This window comes from Hippichthys cyanospilos, chromosome 5, assembly GCF_059441005.1.
Source record: "Hippichthys cyanospilos isolate Australia breed blue-spotted pipefish chromosome 5, RoL_Hcya_1.0, whole genome shotgun sequence".
Lineage (NCBI taxonomy): Eukaryota > Metazoa > Chordata > Actinopteri > Syngnathiformes > Syngnathidae > Hippichthys > Hippichthys cyanospilos.
Window position 1 is genome coordinate 19,168,498 of NC_142373.1, and position 26,750 is coordinate 19,195,247.

General features: G+C 38.0%; 1 protein-coding gene across 1 annotated transcript in view; it reads left to right on the forward strand.

Moving 5' to 3' along the window:
• The window catches only part of thsd7ba (thrombospondin, type I, domain containing 7Ba), a 125,472-nt gene that overhangs the window by 57,350 nt on the left and 41,372 nt on the right, over positions 1-26,750 (forward strand). Inside the window, exons 10-15 of the mRNA XM_088415855.1 lie at positions 2,157-2,272; positions 4,924-5,056; positions 6,372-6,475; positions 9,986-10,177; positions 14,762-15,031; positions 16,596-16,774. Of these exons, the coding sequence (XP_088271981.1) occupies positions 2,157-2,272; positions 4,924-5,056; positions 6,372-6,475; positions 9,986-10,177; positions 14,762-15,031; positions 16,596-16,774 (994 nt within the window). The remainder of the gene's footprint in view (positions 1-2,156; positions 2,273-4,923; positions 5,057-6,371; positions 6,476-9,985; positions 10,178-14,761; positions 15,032-16,595; positions 16,775-26,750) is intronic.

A 26,750-nucleotide genomic window follows, 5' to 3' on the forward strand; every position in this document is an offset into this window, starting at 1 on the left:
GAGTAGCGGACAATATTCCCCTGCTGCCCAGCTGCATTGCTGTGCCCTTTGGCATGCATCACTGCAAAGAGGGAAGGAGGATAAAGTTGAGGAAGGAAAGTTGCAAGTCTCATGCGCCTTGTACTTGGGTGTACTTTGATCAAGTTCTTTTGCCTGCTGACTTTCTGCTACTGGCAGAATGCGGCACCATGCTGAGTCTCGAGTGAGACCTGGATCTCAGTTGCTTGGTCGAGGAAAGCCACTTAGCGCTGAGGGTGGGGAAGTGGCTCCGTACCTGGTATTTATGTGAGGGAATGTGTATGTGTGCAGCTCCTGGTGGATGAAGACATCAAAGCGTGAGATTTAAAGTGCATGGCCGAGTGAATTATGAATCGTTTTAGAGTTGCAGCATTGACAAAATGTAGCCTGTTACAGATATGTAACATAAGCTATTTGACACATAGGGGATACACAGCACATTGATTTTCCTTTAAGACAAGAATATTGGTCAAATAATAGTGATGCACCTTTGACCCTTGTGCACACACTTTGCAAACTATACATATCAAACTTTTTTTTTCCTTTTTTGTAAATGCTCCCAAAGGCATAATTTAAGTTATTTATGAATAATTCTTTCCTTCAACCACTCAAATTGTTCAGTGGCATCATTTCTATCCATACATATGTACGTTAAATTTATTAACACCCACAAAAAATTGAAAAGTGGTATGGTGGTTTTTTTTTAGCCTGTGAAGTGAAAACAACACTTAGCCATTAACGGGTCTCTACTGACACCTAACTGTCCTGATATGAAACACAAGTCAACAAAGACCACCGCTCAACCGAATGTTGCAAAATTCGCAGGAAAATCTATGTAATAAATCCCATTAAAATGTATCTCAAAAACTGTTATTTATGTTATTATATTATGTTATTTATGTTAAATTGTAATGGCTTCATATTGTCCAAAAATTGAACAAAGATTATTTTTGTAAACAAAATCTCACATGTCCAGCTGCAACCACATAGAAATGTCACAATCGTTGTGTTTCTAAAATGTACATGTTTTAATCATTTGCTGGAAATTTCAGCTCCCTAGTGTTTTTTCCCCATTGATTCTTTTATAATATCATAAAATAAAAAAAAAAAATAAATAAAAAAAAACAAAAGGAATTTTCATAATTTGTTACATAATGCCACGTGGGTTAAAAGTGATGACAATGTGTCCTTGGAGCTGAATAACTAGTTTGCATAGCCTTCTTTTCGTCAGGTTTAATTAGCAGGCATGTTGTGAACTTTAATTGATTTTTGCTGCGGGACTCCCCTGGGCCTTATCGGTACTAAAAGTGGACTGCTGATGCTATGCTTGTAAACAGGGGAACGCACATTCACATTAATCTTGAAAGAATTGCTATGACTATTAGACTCATGTAGGCTATTGTTTACTAAACATCCATAAAATTTGCCATCATGTTTTGGATCATATTTAAGTAATTAATCAATTGGTCATATTAATGATCACTGAAGTTTTCCTTAGGGAGACATTCGATTCCACCAATGACCCAATATTGGCATTTTATCGCCTCATTAAGATGCTATTGGGATAATTAAGCCAATGCTTCTCATTAAGTGTGCTTGAGAGATCATCAGGGGTTGTTGTGAGGAAAATAAAAACAAATTTCACCTATATTGAGTGAAAAGGATCTATTTATGCCATCAACACAAAGTGATAGAAGGAACTAATAAACTAATAAATGTACTTCCATTTTATTAGGAGGTTCATTAACTCACCTATTGAACAGTTACCATTCATTTAACAGAATACAGAATAGCTTATGTGAGCCAACTGTATTTATTGTGTGTATATATATATATATATATATATATATATATATATATATATATATATATATATATATATATATATATATATATATAATATATATATATATATATATATATATATATATTTTTTTTTATCAGTCTTCATTTTGCCAGAGCTCGTACAAACAGCAGGACAAATAATCAATCATGTTTCCTGTGAGAAGATGTGTGATGTCAAGGACAGGGCACTTGTTTCACTGCACTGTCCTGTTACCAGCATGACTCGGGACATTTATCACTCATGGCTTGAGCGATGAGGACAATATAAGAGCGCTGTTTGTGTGTGCGTGCAGATGCCCCGATTCGGCTCGTCCACAAACCACCCGGCCCTGTGTTCCTCCCTGCGTGAAAGACTGCATTGTGACACCCTTCAGCGAGTGGACGGCCTGCCCATCAACCTGCATGCCAGGTAGCCTTGAACATATATTACTGAAGCTACTCTAGAATTGTAAGCTTGTATTTGCGCATATGATTTCATGTTGACAGTTTGAATTTATGCTGTAGCTTTGATTTACTGCAGGGCACAGCATCAACTGGCATTTTTATGGTGTCAATCTTAGGGTTAGTTCTCATGTAGTTTTGATTTTGTAGTCAAGTTACCTGCATTCTTATTCACATCATATTTTTATCATTGTTTGGAAAAGACATAATTATGATCAGATTATAACTAATTCCATGAGAGGTTTTTTTTTTTTTTGTCTCTGTTACAAATTCACAATACATACAGTGTTGCTTTGAGATGAGGTCCCTATGAAAGTTTTCTTATTTTCCCCAGATGGGGTTTTCGAGTTTTTCCTTCCCATTCTGGGAGCATTGGAACACCTGGAAAACTAGATCTAGAAAAATAGACCTGGAAGGAGATCAGGTTTTGACTGCTTAAGAGCTTGACATTCTGATATGTCACAAAGAAACTTGATCTTTAGCCTGGAAGCGGGCTCCTCCCATCAACGGTCCCTTCTGAAGGTTTCTTATGTTCCCCAGATGAGGATTTTGAGTTTTTTCTTTTCCATCTGCGGGCTTTGTTCAGGGGATGCTGTTGTGTACTTAGGATGTTCTGTATGACTTATTTTTCACTTGTGAAGCCCGTTGAGACTGTGGTGATTCAGGGCTATACAAATAAACTTGACTTGACATGAGTTGAATTCTCTCTGAGACCATTGTTGTAACAAAGGGGAAGATTGAAAAGATTTTCTTGAGAGCTCTAGAAGTGCTCTACAAAGTATAACAGTCACTACAAAGTGATAAGGTAGATAAAGTAAATATTCAGACATTTTATAAGGAGATACTGTCCTCTGCAGTCAATAGGGACTTCATGACCATTTTGCACTGTGTTGCCACCTCTGTTGATGAAGTTTTCAGGCTTATGTCATCTCCAGTGTGATAAAATCTCCTCCTTGAAATAAAAAATGTTGCTAGGCATTAAAATATTCTGGGTAGTGAATTGCAAATTGTGCAGATGGTTTCTCATGCTATTTCTCAGAGAAAAATAAAAAACAGCTAGATTGCAGTTAGACGCGCTGTGAAGGTTCCCTGCATGCCAAACAGATGATTTAACTGTAAATGCACATGCCACAGGCACTCCTCGGTACATTAACCTACTACAATGCACACATTTACTTAAGTCTTAAATGATTAAAGTTTATATTGTGTTAAACCTTATTGTGTTTACACTGTAACTGTATTGTTATCCCTTCCCGTTTCCATCCCTTAGCTATAGTCGGGAAAACGGAGCGCTGGAGCTGCCCTCGGATTAATGTCCCTCAGACGTCGAACTAGAGAGGAGCCTTTAGCTGACATGATAACAATGATAACAAGCTGAGTATACACATGAAATTCCCATTAATTACAAAGGATAACAGCTTCCCAAAGCTTCCATCGGCACCGCTGTCCTTTAGCCATTTTAGTTTAGCCATTTTGGCTTCATTTTTTTTTTTTTTTGAGTTGCTGTTTTGCTTTCATTGTCACCACACAGTGCTTGTATCAAGTTTGTTCTCACACGCCAAAGCAAAGCAAAAATAAAAAAAACATCTTGGATGTCAAACAACTCCTATTTCTCGTCACTCGTCTCTCAAGGAGCCAATGTTTCTAATGTAAAGAAATTCTAACATTAAATAATAACCGTAAGTATCATAATGGTATTTATCATATATAAGAGCGTCTACACTGGCTCATGTGCAAATAGTTTTCTCACTAATATATTACATTGGTGTAGACATTGAGAAAAAAGATTCTTTATGGAAAAATAAATAATCAAAACAATTTTGCCAGCAACTCATCTCTATAAATATTCTGTGGCTCATTGGTCCGCTGATGATGCAGTCACATTTCATTTCACCATTTTTAATGTGAGGTGATTAGTCTGTGGTCATTACAATGTCGTATGTCCAGAAATTAAAGGCTGTGTGTTGCAGAAAATTATAGTCGTACACAGGCACACTAGTCATTATCTCATTAGCTCTGACACTACTTGTTTACTCGACATGCACTCAAAAGTTTTGACTCTGAAAATGGGGAAAACTGGAAACAACACAATAATGCAAATTGATTTTTGAAAGGCTATTTCCCTTTAAATATTTCCATATTTGTCAGAATATACATATGTGCAGTTTTTAAATGACATGTTTTTCTGTCGTTTATATATCTAATTTGACGAGTTGGAGCTCACAAGATTTTGTATTGTGGGGACCATTTTAGTGGACCCCACAGATTCAGGTCATTTTTTTTCGAGGGTCAGGATTTGATTGTTGGGGTTAGGAACTCAGAAATGCATGATGTCAATGAGATGTCCCCACTACAATAGAAGAAAAAACAAAAATGTGTGTGTATTTGAAGAATGCGGTTGGCTTGTTTCAAAAATATTCCATTTAGAATTCCAAAGGCTGCATGCTGTGCAAACGATTGATTAATAAATGAAAGTTAGAGGGACAAACTTTCAAGTCCCAATTATGATTTCTGACGGATGTTGATAACCTTTACCTGTTAAGTTTGTTATTTTCCAAACACAGTAAGCCGTCCGCTTTTTCGAAGCCCGTGTGTCAGACCGTTTTTTATTTCCAACAGAGAACGCCACCTCTGCCACACAGTCTCGGTACCGGACTATCATTCAAAAGTCTGCTAATGGAGGTCAAGAGTGCCCCGACACTCTTTATGAAGAGAGGGAGTGTGAATCACTCCCGGCATGTCCTTATTACAGGTAAACTATTTTTCTTGCTTTGTCTCTATGAGTAAGCTTGACTGAATATGTTTCATACTGAATAGAATATTATGAAGAGAAATGTACTGTATATATTTGACGCTATTATGGTTTTGTGCATTTACAAATTTATTGAATGTTTTTCATAGATAGATGTCAAAGTTCTGTCCTCGAGGGCCGGTATCCTGCATGTTTTTGATGCTTCCCCCTCAAACAAGTGCTAATCATTTGAATCAGGTGTTCTGGGGAGGGAAAACTGGAAAACATGAACGAGGACCGGAGCTTGACATGTGTGCTGTACAATGTGCTGATAATTCGTGATTTTTGTGTATTATTTATAAACTATCGATTTAAGAATTAGGAGGATTTTCTACTTGACACCAATAGTGAACTAAAAGGTATACTATTAGGTACTGCTTATTTTGCTCACTCCCAGCCAACGACTTCTGTGTAGTTGTCCCATTGGCTCAGCCAATCACATTCAGACAGTTTTAGTGCCAGACAGACAGACGGAATCCAAATAACTCTGGTTCTAATTTATCATAATTCCCCAAATATGACACCTTTTTTTTCCTAAGAATGAAGGCAAAAATGATGGGCGCATCCTATAAATGGTAACTTAAACGTTTCCAACAATATCTGTGCATTTTTATATGGGCCGCATTCTTAATTACAAAAACTACCGTAATGTGAGCAGCCAGTGCCTGTTGCAGCTAACAGCAACTCATGTTACCTGAGGTTAACATGTTGTTTTGCAGGCTTGGCAAATGGATCGATTCCAAGCTGTAGCCGTCACCGAGGAGTAGCAAAGTCGAAAAATTAGTTGAAAACCTATTTTTGAGAGCACAAAGTAAAAAATCATTTTAGCGAAAGAAAAACGTTTTGTTTACTTTCAACAATCCCTTTTAACTCAAGGAGTTTTTTTTTTTGTCTTATTTGTATTTGGCGTGTTAGCAACATGTGGTCCAGATCAATTGTTAACCCAAGAAAAGGTAAATGCATCTCAAATGAAGGGAAAACACAACAATAGTGAAAAATCATTGAAACCACGCTAAAAGGTTTTGCACTTACGCTTTCCCCGCAGTGTTCACAAATCCAGTTCTGCATACTACACGGCAATTCTGCTTACCTGGAATACATTTTCCTTTTCACTCATGTTAGTATTTCGCTCATGTTTTCCGCATGGGGACCAAACGGGGCCCAGATAATCAAATCCAAAGCAACAAAATGTTGAATGCCTGCGATTTTGCTTGAGGGTTTTTACAAGGCAGCAATAATCCTCATGTCTTTGTTATTGTTGTTTTTTCCCATTAAGGTGGAGGATACACAAGTGGCACGCCTGTACCCTGGTTCCCGAATCTGTCCAACGCAGCTTATCTCGAACAGCAGAATCCTGCGGAAATGGGTTGGAAACAAGAGGCGAGTCTTTCGACATTCGCAAGTATTTGTCTTTGCGCAGTCGTTAGCCGATTTGAAGCTTCCATCTAGTTAACTGTCTTTATTTAATGAGTCCTAACGGTCCTTTCATAACGGCTCCTTTAACAAACAACTGATGGAGCCATAAAACACGGAGGCAATTTGTCCTGAGAGTGTAATAAGATGAATCTTTCTGTCTGTTGTCTTGACGATCTCATCACGCCACTGGTTCCTTATTAATGGAGCAAGCCAGACGGCCACAGGCACATTACGCACCGAGAGATAACTTAGCCTTGTAGCGCATAAACAACAAAAATAATACTCACGCAGACAATAATAGATGATTTTGAGACAAAAAAATTGATTCACCAAAAAATCAAGTTCATCGTTGACTACGATTCAGGATTGACTTAAAATTAACCCCAAATCATTTTCACAGATAAAAAATAGAATAAAATAAATCAGTTACAGTTTAACTATGGAAGAGGCAACATACATTATGCCGCAATGTAAAACGAAAAATAAACACAATAGCAATGCACGGATGTAAATTGTGCTATGCTTTTATTTTGAAGTCGCTCTTCTGGGATCCTTATTGCTGTCACAGCTACCCAGCTTCAGTTTAACTATGGAAGAGGCAACATACTTTATGCCGCAATGTAAACCTAAAAATAAAATAAAGAGATCTGTTCACAAAAATAAATCGTTAGCTCAATTATCAATAAAAATTCATCCACAAAATATAACCAACATTATGTGTCAGACAGACCTGTTCTCAAAAACAAATAATTATGAATAAATATTTGTTCATAGAATAGTTTTTAGCATAAAGTGATCTTTGGGATCATTGTAGAGATTACAATAATTCACAAATATTTTTAGTGGATTTTTGCACGTTCATTTTTGTTTGTATGACTTAAAATCTCAAGTACCCCTTGGAGTTCCTTCTAGTACCCGCGAGGGTACCTGTACCCCCATTTGAGAACCACTGTATTAATGAATTAAAAAAAAAAATAGATTTGCTGTTTTGGTCCAAACAATTTCCAAAACCTAATAAATATTAAAAAATTGACTTTTTTTAATGTCGTCATTTGACATTCTGCCGTGCAAAGCAGTCGACTAAATCATTATAATTGTTTGCATATCCATGAAGTGAAGCCGAAATCATTCAATCGAATCATTTGGAATCGAAAATTGATTCTCAATCAATCTGTCGACCTAAAATTCACAATTATCAGAATCAAATCATGAGACAAAGCTTCACAGCCTTACTAGCATTGGTCAAATGCTAAATTGCACAGTTGATTTACTTATGCCGAGAAGATACAGTCTACTCCTTTGCTGCTTTAGCTGTGCTGCGATTGATTTCTATAGACTACAGCGATGACTTCAAATTTGCACAACCGCACACGGGTCAGCGTATAACACATTACGGATGCACTTAATTACGTGAGCCAACAAGGATGACTAGATATATGCATAAAAAGTGCTTCATTTACCCCGAAAATAAGTGCTTTCATTGCAAGCACATTTCCTGCCTCACAAATGATAGTTTGATTGAGCGGAACTAATTGTGACCTTCACATGTGTCAAACGTAAGACATGAAGCCTTTGTCACAAAACCAGACGCTTGGGTGCACCAAACCGCTTCAAGTAGGCCAAAGTGCAGAGTGTCAGTCGAGGACGTACTTCCGCCAGAAAGTACATTTCGGAGGATCGGGTTGTCAAAACCACAACCACTTATCATTTTCAAGCCACAGTAATGCCATTTTGGTGTAATTGTGGACTCGCTAAGATGAGCGCAAATGGGCCCAGAAATTGGCCCACTCGATTACGGTAATGACGATTGCAGAAGCTGTATCTCGGGCTTTTAGAACTACCGCCACTGCCCTCTTCCACTTAATCTCATAATTGATTGACATTTTTCAAATGAATATATGCGACTTTTCCAGGAAGGAAAGACGAATGAAGCATCCCTGGGTGTAAAGCGATGCTCCTCGACCTTTAGCGATTCATCTTTTCAATGTGATTAAAAACGCCGGCGTTTAAATACCTATGACATTTCAGACACTTGGAGGCAACTAGGAACGTAAACTGGGGGTATAAAAAAAAAATTAACCAAGTGCAGGGCTGCTCCAATAGAAATTTAAAGTCACATACAATGAAAATATAATGCGTAATTGATGTATAGCTACTGTAATTTAAGGGTGATTATACAATAAAATGATTACAGCAGTCATTCTTCAATTGAATTATTTCAGAAGTTACAAGATTTTTCACTCTTGAATTTTTGATTTACTGTTTTTTTTTTCATGATGTATGATACTAAATTCATAAAATCCGATGATTTCTGCATCCTTCAAAATAATGATATCACTGTCTTCAGGCGGAATCTTCTTATCAATTAAGGGAAAGAAAATGGAAACTACCATCATTCCTCAAATATAAGACACACCTGTGGTCTTGTAGGAACATCAATGAATAGATAAACAAAACTGAAAGAAACCTGTTTAAATATCTAACATTTGTGAACAGCATCCTAATCACACGGATGATCATTTATTACATTATACAGTTTCCTCATACCACACTTGGTATGGTAGGATTGCCATGAAGATCAAATTTGATGGGATGGGACTTCATTTAGATAGAACGCCTATTCTTATTATACTATATGATGGAAAATGTAACTGACTCAGGTTTGTCTGATATATTATAAATGGAAAGGAACTTCATTAAATATACAGACCTTCAATAAGATTCTCCCCCAAGTTCTATCACATGAGCAAACTGTGCCGTGTGAGCCTTTTCAAAGAGTGTCCTTTCAGCGATTCCTCCAAACCTATCACCTTTCGAAGTTCGCGTATAATTAAAGATGGTCGCTGTCTGTGGGTGAGATGATGTGAAATACCACACACGTGTGGACTTTTGCAACCCCGAGGCTGAACAAATGCCATTAAAAATAGAGTTGTGGGTTCAGTTTTTCCTGCATTGCGATCGACCAACAGAAGAACGTTGATGTTGCTCGGGTGTGCTAATTAATGACTTGTACTGCGCTGCATCGTGGAAAGAAACAAGAAGACAGTCAACGAAATTTTTCACATGCAAATAACCCCAAAGTTTCCGTCCTCCAACACACCTCATCATTGGGCTCAGAAGAAGCCTGACAACTATACTGATCTTTTGAATCAGGTGTCTTGGTGGACGATACATGATAGCGGCTTTTGGGTTTCGACAAGCCTGCATTAAATGATACCACATTCATGGTTGAAGACTAACTTTATAATGAATGTTTGTCGCAGATACATTTTTTGCAAATGTAAGTAAAATGTAATTGTAAAACCTATGGATTTCGTGTTTGGTATTAGAATGGTCACTAAATCTGACTGAGCGGTTGCTGCCTTGTCATCATATGTGGATAGAAATACTTTGTCAAGGAGAACCTTCCCCATAAAATGGAAACTAGTACCAAATGTAATCAGAAATGTTTCTTGTCCTCGTCCATACCGACAGGACTCAGTTGCGTCGGGGAGAACGACGAGGCGGCCAACCTGACCGAGTGCCTGCGCTGGGCTGGTCCCCTGCCCCCTCAGATCCGAGCGTGTCGAGTGGCTTGCAAGGATGACTGCGCTCTAACAGCTTGGTCCAAGTTCTCTGAGTGCGCAGGATGTGGCAGCTTCCAAACTCGCAAGCGCTCACTCACAGGTAAGGGCTTCACATTTGGAAACCAGGTTGGACTAAATCAGTGCGTCTCAATAATTTTTTTTTGCAAAGCAAGGAAAGCGAAAACATTTCATAGCCCACCTCACCCACTCACTGTGGTGGCTATGAATACAATCATTATATGTAAAATTACATCAGTATTCATCAGTACATCAGTATTTTCTGCACTATAAGGCGCACCAGATATCCATCAGATTCAAATATAGGGTGTACCACATTATATGGCTCATAGAATAGAAGCTATATTGATGGCTGGGCATGAATTATGCATATACTATATGGAGGTGCGCTAAAGGGAATATCAACAAAACTTTCAGATTAGTCAAGTCAGTCAAACTATGAATAGGCAGTCAGAAATTAAGAATGAAGATGATTTGTGGAAGGTATTTGTGGAAAAAATGCCTCTTGATTACATTAAAAGACTGTTTGGATTAATGCTAAGACAAATCAAGAGTTTAAAAGAATATAATTATGTTGCGATTAATAATTAAACTTAATTTTCCTACTTTAATTGCAATCAAAAACCTTAAAATATATTGTTTTGTTGATTTTAAAAAGTATTTAAATTTATTTGATAAAACTGTGCTATCTATTCCAAAAACGTGTGGGTTTTGCGCCTTGTCCCAGTATAAATTTATGGCATATCGAAAGTTCAAACAGGCTGTTATAAAAAAATTAAATGTAAAAAATGCATCTATAACTGAAATGCTGAGGTAAAAATTTAACACTTGACATGGCACCGTTTAGTTGTATAAGGCGCATCAGTTTATAAGCCGCACCGTCAGCTTTTGAGAAAATTGAAGGCTTTTAGGTGCGTCTATTCATGCAGAAAATACAGTCGCCACAATTGGATCTTTTTTTTTAACATTAATGAAAAAAGCATGCAGGTTACAGGTTAGTCTGAAACTGAAGACTAATAGAACATAAAGTACATCAAAGTCCAAAAAAAACATTGTAGTATAACCTGGACACTTTGTGCTGAAAAAGAAAAATCAAATAATAAATGTAAACCCTAACCCTCACATCAAGGAAATAATGATGAATAGCTACACTGAGCACATTGACAATAAGCTTTCTTTTTATTACTGTTACTTGTTTCTGACAGCAATCTTAAAAGTTTCAAACCCCCGCACAGCCTTTGACAATGAGACCACCACTGTACCACTTAGTGTTGTGGAAGTGCAATTACACTTCACGCGGCGAAAGCGAAGCCTCTTCCCCATCGAAGGAATGAATTACGTTGAAATTGATGTACGAAAAGCATCCACCTCCTCTTATTTCAATTTAGCTGATTGTATAACTCCCAATTCTACCACTAGTTATCTCGGGTCTAAATTGGGTCTTACATAGCATGTAATCCTCCATTTCAACACAGATGGCCGAATTTGACTTACATGCTGTGTTTGCAGAGCAGGCTGGATACTATTTGTCTTCATGAATATTTGAGGCAGTGCCACAGGGGCCGTAGTAAACACACCCTGTCTCTTTCCATAAAGCTCTTCGAACCCAACTCATTAAAATGAGCGCGGGTTCAGCGATAGGTCGCCCACAAGGATCGTATACGTGCGTCGCCGATTCGGGCCACTCGATCTATTTTTCTAAATGTCACGACTGTATTTCTTCATTCACAATACCAAGCGTCTTCTAAAATAGTCCCATTGAACCTTCGGGTCGGAAGATGAACAATTTTCTACCTGAACCACGTCGTTCATAATTGACGTTTTCCTTGAAAATGTAAAATTTGTCGCTTGAGTGGAAATAACCGTTATTCTGAGACGGATTGATACTCAGAGACGGATACCGACAATTAGGTTGACTTCAAATTATAGACGTCTGAAAGCCTCTGTCACACATTTTCTACCCGAGCTACTGCTCCTGTTGCTTTTTCCTGAAACGTTGTCACTCCTGGTCAGCAATTTGGAGATTTGAGAAGAAAAAGTCAATAACAGCCTTCTTCTTGGATGATTTTGATTATATCCATCACTGAACAACCAGGAAACAACATGTCAGGCTTTTGTTTAAAAATGAAAGGATGATTGTCGTCTTAACTGGGGCATTTATCATAGCACATGTACGCAAACCAGCTGCGCCCTCCAATTTGCTTCCTTAATCTTGACTCGGAACTGCGTCATTTTCGAGTAAGCTTATCGATCGCAAAGTCGCATTTTAGTGCATCTTTACATAACTAATGTTTTTTTAATGCATTTGCTTTCGTTTTACGGCGCAATTTCAAGCCTGTTTTCGCTCTGCTGTAAGGCTGTTTTATGACATTAATTTACATAAGGGACTAGGAAAAATTGTGGAGAGCGGATGAAATTTATTAGACACCTATATTACAGCAGATGGATTTTATTACTGCACTCTTATATGCAGGATGGACATATTCAGTGGTAAGGTAGATAAGAGTTTCTCTTCTGTCCAATAAATGTTAACGATTAAAATTTTACTCTCAGTGTAAGAAAAGCTGTTGTTTGTATTAGAATAGAATAGAATAGAATAGAATAGAATAGATGGTGTATAATGAAATTTGGAGGGCTGCTGCAGTTGGTGCACATGAAATAACTCGAAACAAAAAATAGAATAAATATTATAGAATAAAAGGCATGTTTTAACAGGTGATTTGTTTATTTACAGTGTGTTCTTGTGTTGAATGCTGATGTTTGCAAAACTAGAGAACAAGAAAATATCAAGTGCTGTTTAGCGTTTTGCTAAACGTAAAGTTGCATTAAAAGTACTGCAACGTGGAAAAGTTGGACGTGCATTTAAAAGTTTTGAGAAGGTCTTAAGTTCTGCCACAAAGGTTATCGTACATTCTAAGTTCATCCTGAAATGTCACCCAAAAGCCCAATACCCCCAACTTTTTGCGAGTGGTGCATTTGGATGGACAGCTTGGATCAAGAATCATACTATCCCCATTATCGCACTTTTAGAGAGTAGTAGATTGAAATGATCATGTTTCAGAATGAGCAGATGGTACTAAAGAGAAAGGAAATATACTGTAATATGCCATATCATTAAAAAAAAAAAATACATTATTTCACTTCTACAAAAGAATTACAATAATAAAAGTACCGTAACCAGCTGTTGCAACCTCAAAATTTTCAACATGATATATTAGTATAACACTGATACTGAGAATCTCCTTTGACCGGCTCACAGTTCAGAGTCCCATGTTCAATTCTAGCTTGCTCCGGCCTACCGGTGTGGAGTTTGCATGTTCTCCCCATGGATTCTTCCCGGGCACTCCGGCTTCCTCCCGCATTCTAAAAACATGCATGGCAGGTGTTTGGGACGCATTAAATCGTCTTGAGTTGTGATTGGTTGTTCGTCCCTGTGTAACCTCCAATTGGCTGGCAACCATTTGAGGGTGTCCCCGCTTACTGCCCAGAGACAGCTGGGATAGGCACTAGCAAGCCATCAACCTTAGTGAGGATAATCGGCCTTTTTCTTTAGGTTAAATTTTTTTAGATATTGATACTCCTGTGTTAATGTTCAAGATCAACTGGATGGATGGATGGATACATGGATTGATTTTATGGGGACATGCATGGAGATGTCCCTGTCAATTTTAATAAAGATTAACGTAGAAAGAGTGTGCAATTTGTCTACATTAATTCCTTTACGTGTGCGGGTGCAAGAATTCCCCTAAAGCAATGTCCGCCTTCAACTGAAGAGTGCCAGTTTTACAGCATTAAATGGTCCCCTAAAACTGCCTTTTGCTATTTGCATCTGTGTCAGTAAATTAGACGCTGTTTATCAATGAGGCTCATTTGCATAGAGGAGGGTGTTTTCTTTGCCAAATATATGCACATTAGCTCATTTAAATTTGTGCAAATACCATCAGCATATCGAGCTGCGTTTCTCTTAGCATCTAAGTCGGTCATTCATTTTGTCCTCTCAGCGTGCCATCTGAATTGGGCTCTGTGTTTTTGCTTCTTTTTTACTGGTTAGCGCGATACAAAAGCCACGCAGTCCTTTCGTGAATGTAGCCCTAAAAATGCTTCACGAGCTGGAAAGTACAGTATGATTTTTGGAGAGTCTCGTATTTCTTTTCTATGTATGTGTAATTTTTTACACTGTAAACGAAAAAAAAACTTTTTTTTTTCTTCTATTTCAATTTTCACCACTTCCAATTTCCTTTGTACCGCTGCAATTTAAAAGACAATGAGTTCCTCACTTCTCTTGAAGTGGTTGCAAGGGAATACTTTTTGAATGGCAAATACAACTGCAACTATCACTCTCCAATTATGCGGTATTCAGATGAATGGACTTTATGACATTGGTGATGGAACACGTTTGACTGCTGTGTTAATAGCCGTGCTTACTCTCCAAATTGTAATGATTTACAATGAAAGCATTGTAGGTCAAACGGTAAACAGATTTCTTTTTTTTTTTTTTCAGGATAGCAGCTTTCTTCTTTTATGGGAATACTTTCTACAAGATTAGCGGTCTATCAGCAGCTTTACTGCTTCTTGTAAAGTGAATGAGTCATTGATTGTGCCCGCATCAAGCTTGAGTCTATATTCCGTACCTGTCCATCTCTTTCATGACGCTGCTATCCATCAGGTCGCAGTAAAAAGAAGGAGCAATGCCTGAATGAGGCCTTCTACCCTCTGGAAGAGAAAGAGGCTTGTCCCTGTGAGGAGTACAAGTCCCAACCTTTGGGGAACTGGTCCGATTGCATCCTCCGTGAACCTCCGACTGCGGGGCCCCTGCACAATTGGATGAGCCAACACCAGGAAGTGAAAGAGTGCGGCCAAGGTCTCCGCTACAGAGCCGTGGCTTGCATCGATCAACAAGGCCGCCTGCTTGAGCCCACACGGTGTACGGACGCTGGTAAGGGTTTACAAACAAAAGCCTCAATTGCATATATAGCTTGTGGAAGAGTAAGTTCAAGTTTGGCATTGCTTTGCTGGCACAATTGTGCAGAAAAACACTCATTAGTCTGATAATTACTTCTTGGTCACAGCGAGCAAGTGTGGCGGAGCACAGGCCAATGTGGCAAATTATTCATGTGACCCGTAATGAAGCTGTCATCCAAGTGCGAGTCCGACCTCTCTCTCTCGCTCTATCTCGTCTGCCAACGTTGCATTCACAGTGGAGATGGACCCATATGGGTTCTTTTCAGTGCCCATACATATTATTATTACCGTAAACCTACAAATCTAAGATGTACTTTTGTCCCAAAAATGAAGGCCAAAAGTATGTGTGTGTTGTATAAATGATAACTTAAAGATTAGATATCTTTTTTCGACCATTTGAGGAAGATCTGTCAGCCCCATAAGCTAATGTGAGATGTGCGATTTTATTTCGGTCGTATTCTTACTTAATAATTACTGTAACACAGTGCTTTTCAAATACTGGGGCGGACCCCCTCGTGGGGGCGCGGATGACCCCAGGAAAAAGGCTTTGTCATGTGACTTGAAATTGCAATAAAAAAATTAAATTTAATTTAATTTAACTTTGATGCATTTTTTTTCAGTTTTAGACTAAACTGTAACCAGATACTGTAAAAATAGATAGCAGTTGTTGAAAGTTGATTTATATTGATTTTTTCATTTGTTAACATTAAAAATGAAAAATGTTTTAGGTATACATACAATTTTTATAGATAATTTTATTAATAGTCAGCGCGTCGGGGTGTGTGTGAAAAGTTTCTCTTTCCTAGGGGAGCTTGGCATAATATAATTGAGAAGCACTGCCGTAACAGGACAAGCGAGAGATCGGACATCAATTGGCTGTTAGCAGCCAGTGCCTGATGCGGCTAAAAGCAGCTCATGTTCGCTGAGGTTGTTACGGCATTATTTTCAATAAAAGAAGCGAGTAGACTGAACCAATATCCGAGGCCAATCTTGTTCATATACAGGAATATTACTAAAACTGAGAAGGTCATGTAAAAGTTATGACATCTCATGGCAAGGTAATCAGAGGTACACACCAATTAGATAACATAAGAATGGATTTCTTTTGACTCGTTTATCAATTGGGGTCTTTAGGCATATACATACAATCATAAACTTAAAGGAACACAGATGGTGCGCTACTTCGGGTATTGGCAAAATGAACTTGAGTTTTGTCGTGAGGAAAAGGAAAAACTATTGCTTCAAACACATTTGAACGCAGCGTCAGTAAGCATGTCTTAAAAAGTTAAAAGAAAACAAACATATGAGCAGCCCCTGGAGTTTTTCAAAAGTTAACCAAGCTTCAGAAAATTTCAAAATGACTAAAATATCCAAATTTGACTTAATTTTGTTTTGAGCTTTGAGTGTTCCCAGGATAAGAACAATGGCTTATGATGTTAACTGAATATTCAACCAAATGGTGAACATAGTTTTAAATTGATATATTATCTTGCCATGGGTAATCAACCCAGTGGTTAATCATCTACCCCATTTTGCAGGCTACATGTCGGAGGTTTGCCACATCCCGTGTCCCCTAGACTGCAAGCTCAGTGACTGGTCCGCGTGGTCGGACTGCAGTTCCACATGCGGCGGCGGGCTGAAGGTCAGATCCAAGTGGCTGAGGGAGAAAGCTTTCAATGGGGGGCGCCCATGCCCAAAATTGGACCTGAAGAACCAGGTAGGCTGAACGCCGCTGCAGACAAACGCATTGTTAATGGTAAATTTGAAGCACAATCCATCTTGTTTGTTCATCACCACTCGTATTCTTCAAACCACTGTGAGTCATTTCGTTAAGTAGGAACAGCCAGTTGAATAATGCATTTCAAATTTTATGGAGGTGTGGCAACAATAGTTAACCCATCACCCATCCACAATATTCTCCACTCTCTTCTTTTATTGAATGCAAATGAGGGCAATCTACACTTAGATTCCACTCATGTTCACCACCATTACACATGTAATTTGAATGGCTCCACTGGAAGTCAAATTGTACTAATGGCAAATGCGCTGCGCTGTGTTATTTGTCGATAAGCTATTTTCTCATGTACAGCTTTCTGTAGAACAAATGGTCTGGTGCTGTAAACGCTGGATGCTCTCTGAATGTTTCTTGTGGTGTCACATGAATGCAGTTTCTTACTCTTTAGAAGATCATATCTACCAATTCTATCAAGATGCTCATTTTATAAATACAATTAGGCATGGGCCAATATTAATTTCTGAATGTATGATAACCTTGAGAAAAAATAACATGGCATTCAAATTACTGCTCTATTTTTTTCTTTTCCATTGAACGCAGTACATTTTATTTTTAAACAAAATATTGAAAATTTGGTCCATTAAAAATGCCTGCCATATTTACAAATAACGAATAAATAACTAAATATTCTCTAAGTCACAGTGGCCCTCCACAAGCTATTTTTCCTTGTCTTCCGTGCATGCCAAGAAGCTAAAAAAACAACAAACAAAAAGCAATTGATATCTAATATTTTCAGATGTTTCTTGTTGAGTCAACTCTTCAAACACTAGTGATACTATATCACCAAACTACACCGTAGGATATAATCCTCAAAAAAAATGATGATATATTTTCAAAATAACTTTGAATGCAATCACCTGCAACCCTTCAACTTACACAGAAGGTGTGTTTGACTAGCATGAGCGTAAATGTGTGTTTGTGATTTAAAAAAAAATAAGCACTTGTGTTTGCTTTTTTGTTGGATTTTGAAAGCCATCTTGCAAGATTCACAAAGTGCACGTCATAACTTGATTTTGATTGGTGAAGCTTTGTCCAATCATTTCCCAGAAGTGAGCGACATCATCAAAATTCAGCGCATTTATTGGTTTACACATGTCATGTCCTCCAGCATGATGCTTAGCCCCATGCACAACTTAAAAAAGGCTTGCAGAGTCCTTCATATTCTGCTCCATTTAAAAGCACAGAAGAAAAAAACGCTCATTACCGATTACAGACAGCTTTAGCGGTTATTGAAACCTTGACTGTTTAACACCACGGTAAACTGCCAGAGCAGTTATTGGCCCATGCCTAACTCCACGGGGTCCTTGGGAGTCCTGGTTTTGAACCGCATATATCTTTTTAGGTCACGGTTTGAATGGGAGATGTGTTTTATGAACGCTGCCATGATGCTTCGATGCTTTTGAAAGGACACTGTAGTTTGTGGAGGTCAGTATGGGGATGTGGCACGACTCGCGAGAGGAGATTTGTGTACAGATGGTTAAGTACCTGCTAACAAGGTCTTTACGGCCCCGCTTGTAATGCCCTGAAATAACCCTGGCCACTTAAACTGGGTCCCGTTGTTGCCAAAGCCCACGCAGATTTATCCCAGAGTTACAGCAGGGCTTGCTGTTAATGTTACCAAATGGTCCTCATAAAGCCAGTTACATCTGTCACAGTTGTGGCTAAAAAGCTAATATATTGTTAGCTTTATTTGGGCTTAGGAAATTAGTTTCTTTGTCTTGCTGTTGCAGAATGGACAGCAACGTGTTGAATGGAAAAATGCCATTAGACATTAAAGGACTAACATTGAGTCATCCGACAATTGCTGTGGGCCGGAGGTCAAGTTTTGTTTCACAATAAATAAAGTATGAAAGTGCATCTAGTGGAAGTAATATTTAGCTGTATTACTGTTGAATACTTGAACAGCCTAATGTTACATGATATTTGTTTTCAATAAATGACAAAATTCTGTAATTACTCAAATAGAAGACATAGTTTTTGCCGTCTAGAGCTATGAGTGTGTGGGAAAAATTTGCTTTTTTTTTTCGACAGCATTCGAGGAATATTGATCCATCAGACACATATGTTTTGATGCACAGAAGTGATTTTTAAAACCAGCCATGTTCTTACTTGCAATCATTACTGTAACGGGACGAGCTAGCAGTCGGACATCACGTAAGTGTTAGCATCAAGCGCCTGTTGCAGCTAACAGCAGCTTGTGTTAGCTGAGGTTTTTACGGCATTATTTTCAATAAAAGAAGTGAGCAGACTGAACCAACCTATGGGTCCATCCATGTTCACACACGTAAATATTTTCATTTTAAATTCATTTAAAAGCTGATTCGGTTAAGAATGCACCAATTCGAGAACACGGTGAGTTATTTCATTTGAATTGTTTATTAATGGTGGATTTTGGCATATACACACAATCATTGACTTGGTGAAACACCAATGCTGCGCAGCTGTGGATTTTTCTGGTAAAATGAACTCGAGTTGCGTCGGGGGGAAAAGGAAAAAAAAACAATTGCTTCGAGACCATTCAACGTTACACCGGCAAGGCGTTCTCCGACCGCTCACAATGTGGGAAGTCTTCAGTCTTATTCACGGTAACATTGAAAATACCAGAATATGACTCCAAAACAAAGCGTCTTATACACAGGTGTTTTTTATATTTGGAGAATTGCGGTAGTTTGTTGACTTACAATTGAATTTGGCGTGTTCCAACTTCATTTGTATCTGCTGAAATACAATTTATCATGTTTTTTTTTCATTTCCTCACCCCTTCTTTCTGAACTCTGAACTCTGTCCCCAAAATGGCCAAATTCACACCAGCAGATGGTTCCCCTCCATCAAGGCTAAAGGAGACTGGCTTGACAGAGATGAAATTTACACTACAGAGCATTTCTGTCCATCACCCCATGCTTGACTGAGCAAAACTGATGGGTTGACTCAACTCAACATGTCACCTCCGCATTTACTTTTCTGATGTGTCGATGCAGGTCAGGGGCTCGTTTTCATTAAAACAGCTAAATGATTGAGAATTGTAATGTCATTTTACAGTAGGATAATGTAAATGGAAGGTTTGTAGAGGGTTAAAATGAATTATAAAATAATATTTGGGAAATATAAGTCTTAAAGGCCTGCTAAATGTTAGTAATGTTGTTAGGACTGTAAATATAAGCTTTTTCTAACAGTACTCTTATCGTAGGAGCAGGAATATAAAAATGTGTTCTTTTAAGACCATATGAATATGCCTTTATCGTGCACTGTGTAGGATTTAAAAGCAACAGGGTGCACTGAACGGAAATGGGACTTTAGGAAATGTGAGCAATTTTATGAGGAGCCAGTCGTGAAGCCGGTATGGAAATTAGTGAGCATTATGCGTGCACTTTAAGCCTGTAGTCCATTGGCAATGAGCATTTACCAGTTGGAGAGAAAAGTTTGTCCAGCTGTTCAACTTTTGGAAAGAACATTTTTTTTACATATTCATGGATACTATACAGAAGAAAAAAAATGGACTCTTAGAGAATATGTGTGTACAGCAGTGTTGATATTATATACTGTATATAGTTTAGGTGTGTGATATTAACTCATTTTGAATCTCAAATTTAATGCTTTTGGATTTAATCAGCATGCAGTTGTTGCACATTGGGCGTTTGTGCTTTAGTGGTTGTGTTATAAAAGCTCAATCAAACTTAAGTGGACACTGATTGGCTGTCATTGTGTTTGATACCTCTAATAGGTTCTTGTTTTGGGTGGGAGGTCAAGCTCACGGACAGAAGAAAGAGGTGAAAATGGAAGAGCATGTGAAAGCTCGTTCGATGAACAGTAAATTTAACATTAAATAAACAACACCGGCGTCCGGAAAATATTTGTTTGTCTAAACAGCTTAATCGCCTGTCTGTGGAAGTCACGATCATAGTCACCTTGCTGGCTCACTTGCTTTGGTATTACCACACTAGTGTGCTGACGTAATTTGCGATAGCCTTTGTTTGGCTGTTCCTGTGTTTCTTCGTGCCCGTTGTGCGGGAATGTCATCACCGACTGCTTGCATATAGTCAAAATTGGCTCGTAATCACATCATGTTGTTGTGCAGCATGAAATAAAAATGGAACATGGCTTTTTGATCGTACCATTGAGTCTGATGACTGCTCATTCATCATGAATGAGGCATTCACAGCGGGGTTCAACCTTAAAGTGTGACTTGTTTTTTCTCAAGATGAATTGGTGTTTCTTAAATGGCTCTTGTTAACTGGGTTTACTGTATTTACCGCACTGTAAATCGCACCGGATTAGGCGCACCTTCAATGAATGGCCTATTTAAAACTGTCAGCTTTAGAGAAAATTGTAGGCTTAAATACGGTAATCGATTCGGTAATTATTTCATTTCTTGGAGGTTAAATTTTAATTGTAAAAAATAAGTTTCTATCTGAAATGGTAAAAATTGATGAATTTACATGACGATTAAGGTAAGTTGTATTATTTTTTTTCGTCCCCCAAAAATGAAAACTTGTGGTTTATGCACTCTATAAATTGCACAAGATTATAAGAAGCACTGTCAGCTTTTGAGAAAACTGAAGGCTTTTAGGGGTGCCTTAAAATGCGGAAAATTTGGTTCTTCTTAGCTTATTTGTACTAATGGTGGTTATTGAACTTGCTGCTCAGCATGACCATGACCTGTTTTGTAAGTGTTAGGCTTACACGTGTAATCTGATATGCAGGATTTCCAAGAAACATAAATATTGAACTGTTGTGTATACAGTATACAACTATGTAGATGCTATGTGTGTTCACAGTGAGTTTGTTTCTTTATGGGTGTGTGATAAAGGAAAGTGTAGCTGAATGAGCCGAAGCAGCAGTGATAGGATGGTAAGTGGCTGTCAAGAAGAAAGAGTTGAGTTTTGTCTTAGAATTTCATCCTATGCGTTAATCAGACCATACAGTATGTGATCTTAAGACAGGTTCATTGTATACGTTCCTCAAGGTCATAAACACATATCCCAGTCTGTCAGGTGAATAGATAAGCAGCAATGAATTGCTGTCATGCAGACATGCATTTCTGAAAGAAACACCTTTTGCTCCAGAAAACAGTTGAGACAAAAATGCTTCAGGAAAGGGAAAAATTCACCTTCATGAGGCACTTCTGATATTTCGAGATGATATTTCAAGATAAACATCAGTGCAGTAGAAATGTATTCAATTTCCACTGCATCTTTGGACTATGAATGCCACTACGTGGAGTCCAAAAATATCACAAGTGGTTACTGAAGCTTCATTTGGTGTAGTTGCCAGATTGAATCACAAATGAGTCACAAATGTTACCATTTAATCTGAAATTAAGTAGTACTCAATAAATCACCGTAATCCGAGTGAACAGATGTTATAATGTTGAAACTTAAAGTTCTGATTTGGAGCACCCAAAGTGAGTTGGTTACATATTTTCAGGTTTTCATACAATATGGTTGTTCTGCCCTTTAAGACACACACACACGCACACCCACGCACACACACACACATATTATTATTATGTAATTTAGACAGAAATTATGTCAAAGTTCCATTGCAAGTGAATTATTGTTTTTTTTTCTTCACGTTTGCACCCCATAACCTCAATTCATCAATTCATCTTGAAATCTGTCTTTAGTTTACTGTATTTTTAAGAGTTAAGTGAAGTTTCTTTGTATAGCCCCGAATCATTGCAGTCTTAAAGGGTTTCACTGGTAAAAAAATAAGTCGTACAGACCATCCTCAATACTCTACTGCCTCCCCTGAACAAAACGCCCAGACGGAGAAGAAAAAACTAAAAAAAAAAACTCATATAGGGAACATAAGAAACCTTCAGAAGGGACCACGGATGAGAGGAACCCACTCTCAGGTTCAAGATCAAGTTTTTCTGTGACATTTTAGAATGTCAAGCTCTCAAGCAGTCAAAACTGTTTTCCTGATCTCCTTGCAGGTCTACTTTTCTTGATCTAGTTTTGTGGGTGTCTTTGTCTTTTTTTTTTTCAAGACTTTACCTTTCCCACTTCCATGTCTTGTCTGCTTCGGATAACAAATGATGCTCCTCGCATGATTACAGGTGCATTGCCCTCCTATTGTTCGATCCATATCCTGAACCGGGGGCCAGATCTGGCCCAAAAAATGCTAATTATGACGTCAAGCTTCTGGCTAAAATACCACATTTGCAAGTTATCTTTAGCTTTTAGACATTTCTTTGTGATAAAACCCCCTTTGAACAGTTTTTTTAAACCTCTGGTTTCAAAATGTATAAATGTGTGACCATCATACTTAGGATTTATTTGACTTCACAGTCACAACGGCCCTCCAACAGAAACTATAACTATAATGTGGCCCGTGATAAGAATGGGTGTGACACCCCTGGTTCAAAGGAAAAAGGTGAAAGTGTTTGGATGTGCAGTTGTCATGTATAATTGTTGTTGTCATGTAAAAGTTGTCATGCAGTTGTACATGTATAATTCTGTATAATTCTGTACATGTATAATTCTGTTGTGAATCAGTGATTATTAGTCAAATTATGACTTATTTATTTGAGCAAGCATACTATTGATCTAGTAATATTTCTAATTGCAAAGATGTATGATGTGAATGAGATTGTTGGCTTCAGATTCTCGTGAAATGTCATACTCGTGCAATTCTGCCTTGTTTGAATGTGGCCCAGTAATTAGTAAAAAATGAGAAAGATCATTTCAGAGCAGAATGTACTATTTGATGGTTGTATGCCAATGGTTACTGCCAATTATTGAGTCACGATTGCACTGCGGTATAACCTGAAAACTGACTTTCAGAGGAGCAAGGCTGGGGGTTTTGTCTACGGGTTTTGGATGTGACAAGCAAAAATGGTGGATCATTCAAAATGGGCACAGTCATAAATCATAGGACTTTTAAAGCAACGCAAGGGAGAAAAATCCTCTTTAGGTCCAGCAGCCTTCACAATGAAAGATCTCCACAGGAGAGAGCCTCCCAGTCATCTGATGAAACACTTGGTTTACATGAGTCCAGAATTTCAGCTCGCTAAGTCAGTGTTGTCTCAATGAAGCTCACTTGAGTACTTGTCAGTCTTGCATCCTTGATAGGACTGCTGTAAGTTGCTGAAACCAACTTTAGTCAGAATGCCTTCTCGCTTTTTGTCAAAGCGTTCGTTTTGAACTCAGAAGGAACAGAGAAAGGTTTGTAAGTGGGCCACTGCATGTCATTTCGTCAAATTTCCTGGTTGAGGGGCACACGAATATAATCAATCCAATGTTGACACACCACTACAGTTATTTCTGTTTAATGAAAACCGGGTATGTGACCCTATGACCTCCCCGCAAAACAAAAACAAAAACATGTTTTCTTGCCCCTGAAAAATTGAGTTATAAACGTATAAGATAAAGGCCATAGGAAGGCATACATGAACAGCAGTGTTACACTCAGTTCTGTAAGCTATTGTCTAGAACGTCAGTGTGGCTTGTGACTAATGTCTTGGTTACTTAGTAACAGCATAGACTATCGTTAGGTGAAATCAGATGTTGACAAAGAGACTTGAAGGGTTGAGCGCTCATCTTTAAAGCTTTCACTGGCAAGTTTCCTTTGCGGACAATGAAATGCCAAGCTACGTTTACACAAAGTTCATTGAGGGCACGGTAGCCCTGTTTGCCTGCATCCTCAGGCTCCATGGAAATTGAGCAATTTCAGTCTTCATATTTAAGCGTTGTTAGGTCTTGCCGAGTATTGTCACGGTCGATCACATTATACGTAACTGACCCTGCGGGGCAGAGAGTCCCGCAGGGTCAAAAAACACACTACAATTTGGGTCGCGCTCCACTTCCTTCCTGACCCAGCATGCTCTGATTAGGTCCTTCAAATTTCTCCCGTTCTAATCAAGGTCTGACACTTTCTGTCAAGGCTTTCTACTCACAAAACCTGAATGCCAGGCAGTCACAGTGTTTTTCTTCTGTACATAAAAAATATTCTAAAGCCACGTTTCTACTTTCTTCCTGGTAGTCCTGGTAGTTTATATATATTATATATATATATATATATATATATATATATATATATATATATATATATATATATATATATATATATATATATATATATATATATATATATATATATATATATTACTACTTTAAAACAATATTTGAATTCCATGTAATTTACAAAGAAATGTCACTGTGTCAATATTTTCCTCTAAAGCTGCTATTTTTACTTTGATGATTCCAAACTAATTGATTTTAGCAAGGAGCCAAGATCAATCCCCCTGATCCCAAAGCTTTTAATCCCTCACACGTGTGCAGTTGCGAATTCATGAATGAATATATTAAATGTTTTGGCTACAAGATGTTGATGTGTGTCTTTGTCAGTGAATACACAATTAGACATGGGTGAACGCTTGTGCTGCTGTGTAAGCATGTCACCGAACAAACACACATTGTGAGTTCGGCAATGGTTATTTCACGGAAAATGTGTTTATTCAAAAGTGTGTTTTTGCAGTTAAAATACTTGGCAATTGCAATTGTAATTACAATTTAATTGGAATTATTTGCCCAGGGCTCAAGAAATGACAGAAATCACAGCTCATTTTTATTTTATTTTTTTTTGTAGAGTCTTGTGACAAACAACATAATTGGTTGATGTCTTTTTAGCCAGTGGCAAAAGGCCCTTGAGAAGAATAAAATCGAGGGTTGACTTACCGTTCGGGTGGCGGTAGTCTAAATTAACGCATTGATTATCAAAACATCATGACTTACTAACGGGAGGCCAGCCCCCAGCCAGAAGAAACACCTAGCTGGCCCCCCACCTAAACTCAAACTTTACTCATGCACTTGGAAAATTTGCACAGACTTGCTGCTGCCATGTTTATTCATAATTGTACTTCTATAGCACTAGCGATTACACTTAGAACTATAACAACTACCTCAAATGCACACAACTCGGACAACCACAGCCAGAGTTGTCCTGCTTTGTCTCGTACTGTTGGATTGTCCTGTCATATGCTGCTACCTATGTCTTGTCTTGGGGTACTCTGGCCATACCTGTTTTTTTTCGTATTTAATTTTTAGTTTTAGTTGTTAGTTTAGCAACACTAGGCAAAGTAGATCAAACATACTGCACTTTACATCACTATAGATAAGTATCTAGCTTTTAGGTTTGTCTCGTCTTGCGCACCTGCACTTTGTTATTGTACATGTAAAACGCAGAGGATAGTGAGAAACGCAATTTTGATTCCTTTGTATGTTAAGCACATGTGAAGAAATTGACAATAAACTTGACTTTGACTTTGAGATGTCAAATTTTCCCCTGATTTTTTTCATTAACCCTTTCAACGGCTTCAACTTTTGCCATTTGCAAGCCTTTCAATTATTTTATTGAGTGGCTTAGCCTGACTCAAATGACACAAAGTTCTTGCTATTCATTGCAGGACTTGTCATTGACAAAAGTAACAAAAGGCTTCGATCCAAGATCTAAATGTTGCGGGAAAGTTTTAATTTTGCTGCACTGAAACGTTTTATTTCATTTTGAGGGGTTGAAAAAAAAAACAGATTTATATTTGATGATGTTATGACCCCTTCAAAGTCAGTCCAAGTTGGGTGATAATAAGGCCAGGTTAATGAGATAAAATTGATTTTGTGCCAACTGTGATTTTATTTACATATTTCTCTGTCAAACACTTTGAGTTGGCAAACAATGGCAATACCTGAAGCGATAATTGAGATTTTAGATATAACAGCAGTTTTATCGGAAGTCTTTCTTCTTCCAAAGCTCAAAGAAAATCAGTGTTTTTCTTGATTAGTTCACAGGGAACACAGCCACATTCCCCCACTTATAAAAGGGTTTGCACACTTGAGCAACCACATTATTTATTTATTTATTTATTTTTACATTTACACGTCCTCATCACATTCATGGCACA